This window comes from Podarcis liolepis (assembly GCF_965112155.1).
Source record: "Podarcis liolepis genome assembly, chromosome: 17".
NCBI classification, from domain to species: domain Eukaryota; kingdom Metazoa; phylum Chordata; class Lepidosauria; order Squamata; family Lacertidae; genus Podarcis; species Podarcis liolepis.
In genome coordinates, this window is record NC_139571.1 from 7,862,935 (window position 1) to 7,875,425 (window position 12,491).

Sequence of the window (12,491 nt, forward strand, 5' to 3'; positions counted from 1 at the left end):
AAACGATTTATCTGACCTATCGTACCCGTAGGAAGATCGTGATTACTTCTTTCCCCCAACTTCTCTTGTTTGGCCTCCCCAGCTATTTGTTCCCTGCAAATTCTCCTTGTTTTATATTTTATCTGTAAAGGTAAAGGTAAAGGGACCCCTGACTGTTAGGTCCAGTCGTGGCCGACTCTGGGGTTGCGGCGCTCATCTCGCTTTATTGGCCAAGGGAGCCAGCGTACAGCTTCTGGGTCATGTGGCCAGCATGACTAAGCCGCTTCTGGCGAACCAGAGCAGTGCACGGAAACGCCGTTTACCTTCCCGCCGGAGCGGTACCTATTTATCTACTTGCACTTTGACGTGCTTTCGAAATGCTAGGTTGGCAGGAGCAGGGACCGAGCAACGGGAGCTCACCCCATCGCAGGGATTCGAACCGCCAACCTTCTGATCAGCAAGTCCTAGGCTCTGTGTTTTAACCCACAGAGCCACCCGCATCCCATTTTATCTGTATCCATGTTTAAAAATCAACAAAGTTAAAACAGTAAATGGGGGTGAAAGACTCATGCAGTGTGAATAAGTACTCTCTGTCCTGAATCTTTTAACCTTCAACTTCACGGGATGGCCCTGAGTTCAAGCGTTATGAAAGGGGGGGGGGACACCTTCTCCACTTCCTCCGCACCAAGCGGTACCTCCGTCAATGTGCAGCTCCAAAAGGCCAGGTAAACACTGAACATAATTCCGCACTTGCCATGCTGATAACAAAGAAAAGGTTATCTCTGACTAGCTAGCGTTATCAATAGCAGTCATCCCGCCCCCAAAAAACCCTGCCCAGTGTCCAAGAAAGGTCTACATCCCTCCCTGATGATAATTGGGTAGATAACCTTGAAGGACATCCTCAATCACTCATGATGGTATAAAGAGGAGCAAGGCACATTGAGAGCAGGCAAGAAGGCAGATAGGAATTGCGCAACGCCCGGCATCTCTCGACCATCCTGCCCAAGTCCAGCCATGCCCAAGATCCTCCTGGCTCTGGTACTTGGGGTGCTGCTGTCTGAGTTGAGGCTGCCAAGTGAGGCCAGGACACCACCCTATGGTGTCAAACTGTGTGGCAGAGAGTTCATCCGTGCAGTCATCTTCACTTGTGGAGGATCTCGCTGGAGACGGGCAGGTGGGTGCTTGGAGAGCTGGGGACTGTTGACCAGAGGGGTGGGTGGGAGAGAGGAGGAATGAGGCTTCGTCTAGCCAGGACCAGTCCTAACATTGGGCAAGAGTGACACAGCTGGTTTTCAGAGGTCCAGCAAATTGTTAGTCATTTGATTTTACCACAGTGGTACCTCAGGTTACAGATGCTTCAGGTCACAGACTCCGTTAACCCAGAAATAGTACCTTGGGTTAAGAACTTTGCTTCAGGATGAGAACGGAAATCGCACGGCGGCAGCAGGAGGCCCCATTAGCTAAAGTGGTACCTCAGGTTAAGAATAGTTTCAGGTTAAGAATGGACCTCCAGAACGAATTAAGTTCTTAACCCGAGGTACCACTGTATTGTTATAGTTTTATAGTTTTTCAAAGGGATGTGGGTGGCACTGTGGTATATATCACTGAGCCTCTTGGGCTTGCTGATCGGAAGGTCAGCGGTTCGAATCCCTGAGACGGGGTGAGCTCCTGTTGCTCTGGCCAAACTAGCAGTTCGAAAGCATGCCAGTGCAAGTAGATAAATAGGTACTGCTGCGATGGGAAGGTAAGCGGCATTTTTGTGCGCTCTGGTTTCCGTCACGGTGTCCCGTTGCGCCAGAAGCAGTTTAGTCATGCTACCACATGACCTGAAAATCTGTCTGTGGACAAACACTGGCTCCTTCGGCCTGAAAGCAAGATGAGCACTGCAACCCCAGAGTCGCCTTTGACTGGACTTAACTGTCCAGGGGTCCTTTACCTTTTTTTTGCCTTTTACTGCCAGAGAGTGAGGCAAGGGACTCGGGTGACAAAATAACTTGGCTACCATGCGGTTTGCCTGGATGCACCATTTGTTTATTTTATTGCATTTATATCCTGTTTTTTCCTCCAGGGAGCTCAGTGTGGCATACACAGTTCTCCTCATTTAATCCCCACAACACTGTGAGGTAGGTTAGGCTGAGAAGCAATGACTGGCCCAAAGTAACCCCAGTTAGCACCATGGCCAAGTGCAGTTTTGAACCCTGGTCTCCCAGGTCCTAGTCCAATGCTCTAACCACTACACCACACTAGCTAAAGACAGGTCCTGGTTGGGGACTCTTGGCTCAAGGCTGTGGGTGGTGGTGAGCTGTGCACAGCCCCAGCACAGATGCTACCGATGAGATTCTGATAAACAGAAGCTTTGCATGGAATTTGCCCTCCTAATTATGCTCAGAAATGATCTTCTGTGAATTATGACATTGAATACGTGCGTCCATGAATGTCCAATATGTATTTGACATTTGGCACCAGTATTTTATATCCAACGGTTTTTCAGTAGCAGTAGTACATGTTTTATATGCCCTATAAGATATCGAGCGACAGAATAATTTGGCCACAATAAGGAAATTTTGTCCATGGCATGATTATTTTCCACCTAGTCATTTTGACACTTCGGCACCCTATTTGCAAAATTTAACAATTCCAAAATACAGATAAGCTTTCACTTTCACAAGATTGAATATACTGCCTTCGGCTGTATTTGAGGGTTGATTTCAAAAAATTCCACTGGAAAAACAGTTACCGTACTTTTCTGCCTTTAGGGTTGTTTTTTACTAAAAAATAATGTTTAAAAAGGGGGGTTGCCTTATACATGGGAAATCTCCCCCCATTTTCTTACTTTTCAGTCCTCCAATATAGAGGGTGTCTTATACACAGGGGCGTCTTATACATGGAAAAATACAGTATGTCCCTGTGGAGATGGCAGTATGGAGTCAGTGGCTCATGTGTTTCTGGCTTGCACTCTTTATGAAGATTTGAGAAGTGAGGTTATTACCCCTCTATTATTGTCCATGCTGGGTTGCTCACCGTGTCCTTTCTTTTAGCAGATCACGATGATCAGGTGACAGCAAAAACTGCAAGGTGTTTAGTGGGGGCACTTAGAATAAGATCTATTATTTGATTATTGATGTAAACCCGCAAAATGTATTTTCTATAGCTAAGTTTTTGCCTCTATCTTCAGTACATTTCATTTTATTTTATTGCTATGGCTAGTGGCTGATGCAAATAAATATTCTTCTGATTCTGATTCTGTTTTATAGGATGGCCGACCTGTAGTAGCATAAAGTTTTTACTAACGTCATTCATTCATTCATTCATTCAGCCACTCAGAAAGCATCCTCTTGAACATTTAAAAAAAGAACAATCAAATTTAAATCATTACTGCCAATTCATTTATTTGCTTATCATATTTATAGGCTTTTTTTTTTTTTAGATGAATGTCCCCCAGGCTCCTTTGTTGCTGGTGGCTTATTCTGAAATTTGAACTCTAGCTGAAAATTGACAGTTACATTGCAAAGTTTGAAAATTTGCTAGAACTGGAATTTGCTGAATGTTTTGCTTCGGTTCTGCTGTCCCCAATCCATCCCTTTCTTTCATATAATATAATATATTGGATTGTTAACAGGGGCCATTGCTGGGTCCATAAACGACTGTGGGATTTGTACCCACAGGAGGCAGCGATGTCTCCCAACTGGGATGACTTTAAAAGAAGCTTAGACAAATTCTGGAGGTTGGTGGGACATGGGTGGCGCTGTGGTCTAAACCATTGGGTCTCTTGAACTTGCTGTTTGGAAGGTTGTTGGTTCGAATCTCCGCAACGGAGTGAGCTCCTGTTGCTCTGTCCCAGCTCCTTCCAGCCTAGCAGTTCGAAAGCACGCCGGTGCAAGTAGATAAATAGGTACTGCCAGTGCTTTGTTTCCCTAAAAAAATGTTTGGGATACTCTCATTTTGACTCAAGAAAATCACCATTTTTCTAGTTCAAATTGGGGAAAATAAATACAGTAAATGGACAAAAGTACAAAGATTCACAAAATGTTTAGGGGTATGCGTACCCCCAGAAAAAAGCACTGGGTACTGCTGCAGCGGGAAGGTAAACGGTGTTTCCGTGTGCTCTGGCTTCCGTCATGGTGTTTCTTGCGCCAGAAGCGGTTTAGTCACGCTGGCCACATGACCCAGAAAGCTGTCTGCGGACAAACGCCAGCTTCCTGAGCCTGAAGTGAGATGAGTGCCGTACCCCACAGTCAAATTTGACTGGACTTAACTGTCCAGGGGTCCTTTACCTTTCTTTACCTCTTACGTTCTTATGACTCAAGGTGCAGGTCCATGCCATGACACAAATTTGCATAATATTTGCTTACAGATGCAAATTTAGGCCGACTTTCAGAAAATACCCCTGGTAGGGATGGCATGATTTTGAACCCTGATCTCTCTTTCTGTTTCCTGAGCCACATGCATTGTGCCTGCTCCTCCCAGTTTTCCATATTGGCTTCTCGTTGCAGGAAATGTCGGTGCCCTCCCCGGAGGAGATTCTGCAGAAGCCTTTGCTGCAACTTCCTCATCCAGTGAATGGGTCCCGATCCACGCCCCGCCGAAAGATCCGTCTGACTATTATGGGAACTGGCATGGCCAGCAGAGCCACAGTCCCTCGGAAGAAACCTGGGGCTTTGACCGTGGAGCCCGAGATGTTTTGGCAGGACTGAGCAATGCTTGCTGCAAGTGGGGTTGTAGCAAGAGTGAAATCAGCTCCCTGTGCTAAAGGGCGGCATGTGAGGTTGAGTGTGCATGTGGGTGTTTGACAAAAAGGGACTTCAAATATTCAAATATTTGTAAACTTGAAGCTCAGGCCATCAGACACAAAAATGTGCACACAGCTGACCATAAATATCTCTATTAAAGCTCCACCCCTTTCACCAAGCTAGGAAAATGTGCCCAAGAATTATAATTCCCAGCATCCTATGAGACAAAGTCTAAATCACTAAGCCTCTTGGGCTTGCCAATCAGAAGGTCGGCGGTTCAAATCCCCATGACGGGGTGAGCTCCCGTTCCTCTGTCTCAGCTTCTGCCAACCAAGCAGTTCGAAAGCACACCAGTGCAAGTAGATAAATAGGTAACGCTGTGGTGGGAAGATAAACAGCGTTTCTGTGCACTCTGGTTTCCATCACCATGTTCCGTTGCGCCAGAAGCTGTTTAGTCATCCTGGCCACAGGACCCAGAAAGCTGCCTGTGGACTAACGCCAGCTCCCTCGGCCTGAAAGTGAGATGAGCGCCGCAACCCCATAGTCGCCTTTGACTGGACTTAACCATCCAGGGGTCCTTTACCTTTACCTACCCCACACTGGCATACTGCCAGACAGCTCTCCTAAGTGGCTGCCTACACAATTTGAGTGGGATTTAATGATTCTGGCAAGTCCCAATTAATTGACAAATTCCCACTCTACCATTACTTCCCTTACTTCCCCTCCTACAGCTGCTGTTGATAAACCTGAAGTTTGTTTTCCTACAGCCATTGCTGCAATAGGAAACCAAATGTACCTGCAGTCACAGTAGAACAAGGAACCCTCCCAAGTGGTGCAGAGAAATGCTCACGAGGAATGTGTCATGCCCTGGTCTCTTGAAAGTGTGTGTGTGTGTGTGTGTGTGTGTGTGTGTGTGTGTGTCCGTGCCTGTGTCTGTCGCACGTTTTATCTTACGAATGTGCAGCTGAGTTTTGCTTTGAGTAGGATGGCATTGCAAGCAACAGTCTTTGCCCTGCTGCTGCTTCTCTGTTCATCAGTTCCTTCTTCCTGGAGAAAGACAGTGTTTGTTCTCTTTTAAGATTGCACATTACGTGAAAGCTGAAATAAAAAGCTGAAATGAAACAAAACAGAGAGATGAACTTTGTTGACATGGAGGGTAACAAGAAGGCCCTTCAAGGTGGATATAATAATAATAATAATAATAATAATAATAATAATAATAATAATAATAATAATATCAATGTTGATGACATAAGCAGGCCTAAAATTAGAAATGCCACAGCATGTTTGCCTAAAGTATGTTTTAAACCAATTGGTGGGGGTTACTCCATGATGGTGCCATCAAAGCTAAATTTCAGAGAAGCCAATGGCCTCCACCAAGCAGAATGGGCAGGAAGACTCTCAAACACAGGAAAGCTAGCTTATCACCATATATATCACAGCCCAGAGTACCCTCCACATTAAATCCAGAATCTAAAATGACCAAGCTGCTCCACTGTCTCCCCTACGAGAAGTGCCTGAAGAATTCTGAGCAGATTCTGAAGAGTTTTGATAAGACCAACGAAATCTCTCAAGGTGCTTCTTGCATCTGCACATACTTCCAAAGTTTCATTAAAGCCCTGGGTATGCAGGCAAAGTTGAAATTGGCATTCCTCGTTCAACTGGGCTAGGTAAAGAGGAATGACTCTTGCGGGTCTAACCAAATGAATGCTGTATGCCGGAAGTTTTCAAGCTTTTTGAGTCCACGGCTCCCTTGACCAACTACCTTCTTTCTGCGGCACCCCTGAGGGGTTCAGGAGCCCAGTTCTGTCACCCCTTGCCTGCAAAGCTGGCAGCCTCTTGTCCTTTTTCGAACACCCTCCCTTGTGGAGTGCTCCCGCAGCCACCTCTCCTCTCCTCTCTCCTTGGGAGTCCTCCAGGCAGCCGCTGCTGCCGTCCCTGGTCTCTGAGCTGTGCCCCACACCTCAAAGAGAGATGCCTCCTCACGTCACCCCACAGGGGCCTGGGCAGAGGATGCTCCAAGCCTTAGTGGCCAAACAGAGAATGGCCAAAGGTAACAAGGCACTCACCTCCCAGGCAGGCCTTGCACACAGCAAGCACAAGCAAGGCCAGCACAGTGCCTGCTTGCCCGCCCGGCCTCCCACTTGTCTGTCAATTTCGTTGGACAGGCAGCAAAGGCTGACAGACTGGCTGGCTGGGCTCCCTCGCCCGCTTCTTGCTTACTCCAAGGCCACCTCAGCTCCTCCTGGCCAGCCCCAGAAGCACCATTTGTCTGTGGAGCTTGTAGCCAGGGCTGCTGCAACAAACAGCAATGCAAGCCTTTGGGAGGCAGAGAAACAAGAGGGCATCAGAGGAGGGAGGGAAGGAAAGAGAGACAGAGGTCAGTGTTGCCCACGGCAGTAACCCAGAGGTGGTGGTGGAGATAGTTTCCAAAATTTGGCACCAGAATCTCTGCACCATGCAGCAATCCCACCACACATGGAGGAATGTTCCAATGTGACCACAACAATGCCAGCATAAATTAGAGCAGGGGTCAGCAAACATTTTCAGCAGGGGGCCAGTCCATTGTCCCTCAGACCTTGGGGGGGGGGGCGGACTATATTGTCTGGGGGGGGGAAATGAACAAATTCCTATGCCCCACAAATAACCCAGAGGTGCATTTTAAATAAAAGGACACGTTCTACTCATGTAAAAACACGCTGATTCCTGGACTGTCCGCGGGCTGGATTTAGAAGGTGATTTGGCCGGATTCGGCCTTCGGGCCTTAGTTTGCCTACCCATGAATTAGAGTAATCTTTGCCAATTCTGGATAGGCGGAGTCAGAGCCGTAGCTTGGGGGTGAGACAGTGCCAGATTTACATATAAGCTAAACAAGTTATAGCTTAGGGCCCCATATGAGTCTTTGTAAATTGTGTTTCTAAAGGAACTTTTGTTGTTGCCAAATGCCAATGTGTTTGCATTATTAAGTTTGTTATGAATAAAAAAACCATTTTAAGTTAGAGCTTAATAATTATTTCACTATTAAAATACTTTTTTAAAAAAAAATATTTTATTGAACAATTTTAACAAACAAATTATCAATCAATATAACTTACATTTCCCCCCTTTTTATCCCCCTCCCTCCCTCTCCCACCCTCCAGAGACTTCCCTCAGCTCCCCTCTCTGATTTGTTTGCACATATTATTCTCTGCACGTTAAAAAGTTATACATATCATTACCTTATCTATCCTATGTTCTACTAATAAATTTGTGGATGTCTATTCAAAACCTGCCAAGGAATCCAAGTCCTTTTGTTGTCTTTTTAAATAGTTTGTAAAAAGTTCCCATTCTTCCTTAAAGTCACGGTTGTCCTTCTCTTGTAGATTATATGTTAACTTTGCCAATTCCGCACAACTCATCAGTCTTTCTTGCCATTGTTCTTTCCTTGGGACTTCCTCATCCTTCCATCCTTGTGCTAACAAGACTCTTGCCGCTGTTGTAGCATACATGAATAAATTCTTTGTTTTCCTTGACAAGTCTTGTCCTAAAATACAGTGGTGCCCCGCAAGATGAATGCCTCGCAAGACGGAAAACTCGCTAGACGAAAGAGTTTTCCGTTTTGGAGGTGCTTCGCAAAACGAATTTCCTATGGGCTTGCTTCGCAAGACGACAATGTCTTGCGAGTTCCTGCTGTTTTTTTTCCCCTTCCCCCCCTTTTTCTAAGCCGCTAAGCCGCTTATCAGCTGATCCGATCAGCAGATAAGCCGCTAAAAGCCGCTAATAGTGATAATCCGCTAATCCTTCAATGGGCTTGCTTTGCAAGACAAAAAAACCGCTAGACGAAGAGAATCACATAACGGATTCTTTTCGTCTTGCAAGGCACCACTGTAATATACTTCTTCTTAATTGTATTTCAGTTCAACAATTACTTTGAAAAAATACATATTTTGTTGTGTTAGTGGGTTTAGATACCTATTAGGTCCATAAATTACCATATAGCATATATTCAACACAAAAAACAGTGACAATTTGTTGTTGACAAAGGACAGCTGGACATATAAAGGGCCCCATTACCTTCAGTAGCTTAGGGCATCATCAAACCTAAATCCGGCCCTGGGGTGGGGGCTGACTGAGGGTTTTGCTCCAGGTGAAGCCTCCAGAGGGGCATCACAGAGGCTCCCAGCCTCTCTGTGTGTGTACGCAAATGCGCATGGGGTGTGTGCCAAACTGGGTCTTTTGACTCGGGTGAAATAAAGCCTAGTTTCACCCCTGGGTGGATTGGAGTCCAATGCCATTTTCACACTGTTTTCAGTGTGGCTTCCTGTATTCTTACAGATATTGTATTTAGTGGGGGTTTAGATGTGGGTGGCGCTGTGGCTTAAACCACAGAGCCTAGGACTTGCTGATCAGAAGGTCGGCGGTTCAAATCCCCACGACGGGGTGAGCTCCCGTTGCTCGGTCCCTGCTCCTGCCAACCTAGCAGTTCGAAAGCACGTCAAAGTGCAAGTATAGAAATAGGTACCGCTCCGGCGGGAAGGTAAACGGCATACCTTGGGTTACATACGCTTCAGGTTACAGACTCCGCTAACCCAGAAATAGTACCTCTGGTTAAGAACTTTGCTTCAGGATGAGAACAGAAATCGTGCTCCGGCGGTGCGGTGGCAGCAGGAGGCCCCATTAGCTAAAGTGGTGCTTCAGGGGAAGAACAGTTTCAGGTTAAGAACAGACCTCCGGAACGAATTAAGTACTTAACCCGAGGTACCAGTGTACTTTGTTCCTCCATCCGGAGACCCAGATCATTCTCCAATGAGAAGAGTGTGGGGGTCGCCGACAGAGCAACCCCCACCCACTGCCCGCCAGGCTTTGAGGGGCGCCCTCATGGCGAACTGCGACAGTTTGCAAGGCTCGCAAAAATAGCGCTGAGCTCGCAGGGCGCTCCAGCTGCTGCGTCCTTCTCAGTCCGGCTGCGCCCGGAGCGACGGTCGCTGCCCTCCGCCCACGCTACGCCTCTGCGCCTTTGCTAAGGCTCCCTAACGTTTTCCCACATTGCGGGGGGTTGGACTAGATGACCCTGGGTGTCCCTTCCAACTCTACAGTTCTGTGATTCCCCCACAGCCCCGCACACGTGCTGGGAGGAATGGGCGCCCTGCCCACCCACCCCACCCACTCCCCAAGCAGGGGAAACGAGTGAGTTTGTCGTGTGAGTCACGATTTGGATGAGACACGATTTCCTCTTTACGGATCCCGGCGTGGCTCTTGCTTTCCTTCCACCCGCTTCCCCCTCCGCTCTCAAAAAGCCAGGAAGCCGAAGGAAGGGAGGCTTGTCGCCCCTTCCACCCAGGGAAGACGAGCCCCCATCGTCCCCGGATTGCGCTCCAAGAAGGAGCAGCCCGTCGCGGAACAGGCTCGGTGCGTCGCGGGGCGGAGCGTGATCGGGCAGCGGGAGGAGCGAGCGCCCCGACACTTAGTGCCCTCGAAAAGGAAAAAAAGCCCCGAGATCATTTCCTTCCTCCGCGAAGAGAAGAACCCGGCTCGGGGGCTCGTCGCGCCTGAGTCCCGCCGGGGTCCTCGAGGGGCGCCTTGGAGAGCGCGCGGCTGGCCAAGCGGGCGCTGGAATTTCTTCCCCGCGCGCAAAGGATGCCGTGTAAGTAACGAGGCGAACCGATGACTTTCTCCCCTCTCTCTCTGGGATCTCTGGGAGGATCCTGCTGGCACGGTGGGTCCTCCTCGGTCTTCTCTCTGGGCAGGTGGGACTTTGGCTGGCGGCCTGGGCGGAGGGGAAAGAGGATCCGGAGATGCGCGCGGGATTAGTCCCGGAGGCAGTGGCGTAGCGTGGGGGGTGTAGGGGGGGCCGGCCGCACCGGGCGCAACATCTGGGGGTTAGGGTTAGGGGGCCCAAATCCACGGGTTAGGGGGCGCAAATTACTTGCCTTGCCCCGGGTGCTGACAACCCACGCTACGCCACTGCCCGGAGGCAAAAGAGCCGCTGCATCATCGACGAGGCTTGAGCTGGGCAGGCTACTCGTTCGTTGTCTGGGGCCGGAGCCGGGAAGGGCTCCACCACGACATGGTCCCCGGCTCTCCTTTCATCCTCTTCTCTCCCTTTCTCCAGTTTGACGTTGTGTACGCGCTATGCCTTTAAAGCGCATCTCGTCCCCTCCCGAAAAATCCCCCCCCCAATTTTTTATTGATTTTCCAAATTTATGACAAACATATAAAATAAAACATCAAAAAGAAACACAAACAAACACGCAAACATAAATCCTAACTGTAATCATTCCATTTTTGTTAACATTGTTGGGTGACTTCCTCGAATCCCCCTGGCTGAATTTCCATATATTGTAGCAGTTTTCCAAAACTAATTTCCCATAAAAATTACTTAGTTTATTAACCTCTTTCTTTCTTTTCATTTTAACTTTAAACATATTGTTCTATAACATCGCATATTTAAATCCTAGGCCAATCTGATACTTGCAAGTAATTCTATTTAAGTTATCTTAACACATTTAGCTAAATAGCTAAATAAATTTCTTCCATTCCTCCTGGTATTCCTCCTCCTTTTGGTCACGGCCCTCCTGAAGAATTCTGGGCACTATAGTTTAAGGGTTGCTGGGAATCGCAACCTTGCGAGGAGCAAACTACGGTGCCCAAACTTATTTGAGGGCAAGGATGAGCTTTGAGTAGTGTTGGTTTTTTTAAAGTCTCAGCCCTAGAAGCCTGCTTTCAAACCATGGGATCCAGCTGAGCTGGGAAAAGTGACAGTAAGGAAAGAGACCTGTTCGTGCTTCTTTTCAAGAAGGCAGAACTACTGTACACTGTAGGCTGGCAACCAGTTTTATGGGTCTGTCCCTTTAAGAAAGTGGAGGGGACTGCACTGGGTGGGTTAGGTTGATCTCTATGTCCTAAAGGGGACTGGCAATAAGTTCCCATTGCTACAATCGCCTTCACTTCCCCCAGGAATTTACTTCTGCAGTGGCTCTTGGACGAGCGAACTACTTGTATTTTAGGGGCGGGGGTTGCCTTAGTTAGGATCCCTATTGTCAGGGAACAAGAATAAATACTGTGCCCACATAGGTGCATGGAGCCTGATTGCTTCTGCCTCGCAGGTGGGGAAACCTGGAATCATAGTTTGTCTCTGCTTAACAAGCCAGGATTGCTAGCCATGTTTTAAAAACCAAGGTTATATGTTGCTTTTGAATTCTGACTTGTTAGGAAGAAATAAACCCAGATCCCAGGTGCAGACATTGCACTAGGCTGGTTTGCCCACCTTCTCGCACCGGGGGAGGAGCAAAGTAGAAACACAGAGTGGTTTATCAAGGTAGCCATTATTGTTGCATGAAGACATGTCCAATGAGTGCATCTTTCAAAATGGCTACATCTTCTGTTAAAGGTAAAGGTAAAGGTAAAGGGATCCCTCACCATTAGGTCCAGACGTGACCGACTCTGGGGTTGCGGCGCTCATCTCACTTTATTGGCCAAGGGAGCCGGCGTACAGCTTCCGGGTCATGTGGCCAGCATGGCTAAGCCGCTTCTGGCGAACCAGAGCAGCACACGGAAATGCCGTTTACCTTCCCGCCGGAATGGTACCTATTTATCTACTTGCACTTTGACATGCTTTCGAACTGCTAGGTTGGCAGGAGCAGGGCCCGAGCAACAGGAGCTCACCCCGTCACGGGGATTCGAACCGCCAACCTTCTGATCAGCAAGTCCTAGGCTCTGTGGTTTAGACCACAGCGCCACCCGCGTCCCACATCTTCTGTTAGGTACACACAATTAGCAGCATGGGCTGTAGAAGCTGCAAAC

The 12,491-nt window shown here is 48.0% G+C and overlaps 1 protein-coding gene across 1 annotated transcript; it reads left to right on the forward strand.

Moving 5' to 3' along the window:
• Positions 1-924: 924 nt before the first annotated feature.
• Positions 925-5,818, forward strand: RLN3 (relaxin 3). Its single transcript, XM_083483263.1, has 2 exons — positions 925-1,153; positions 4,473-5,818. The coding sequence occupies exons 1-2, from the start codon at positions 994-996 to the stop codon at positions 4,727-4,729; spliced, it is 417 nt and encodes a 138-aa protein (XP_083339389.1). The 5' UTR covers positions 925-993; the 3' UTR covers positions 4,730-5,818.
• The last annotated feature ends 6,673 nt before the right edge of the window (positions 5,819-12,491 follow it).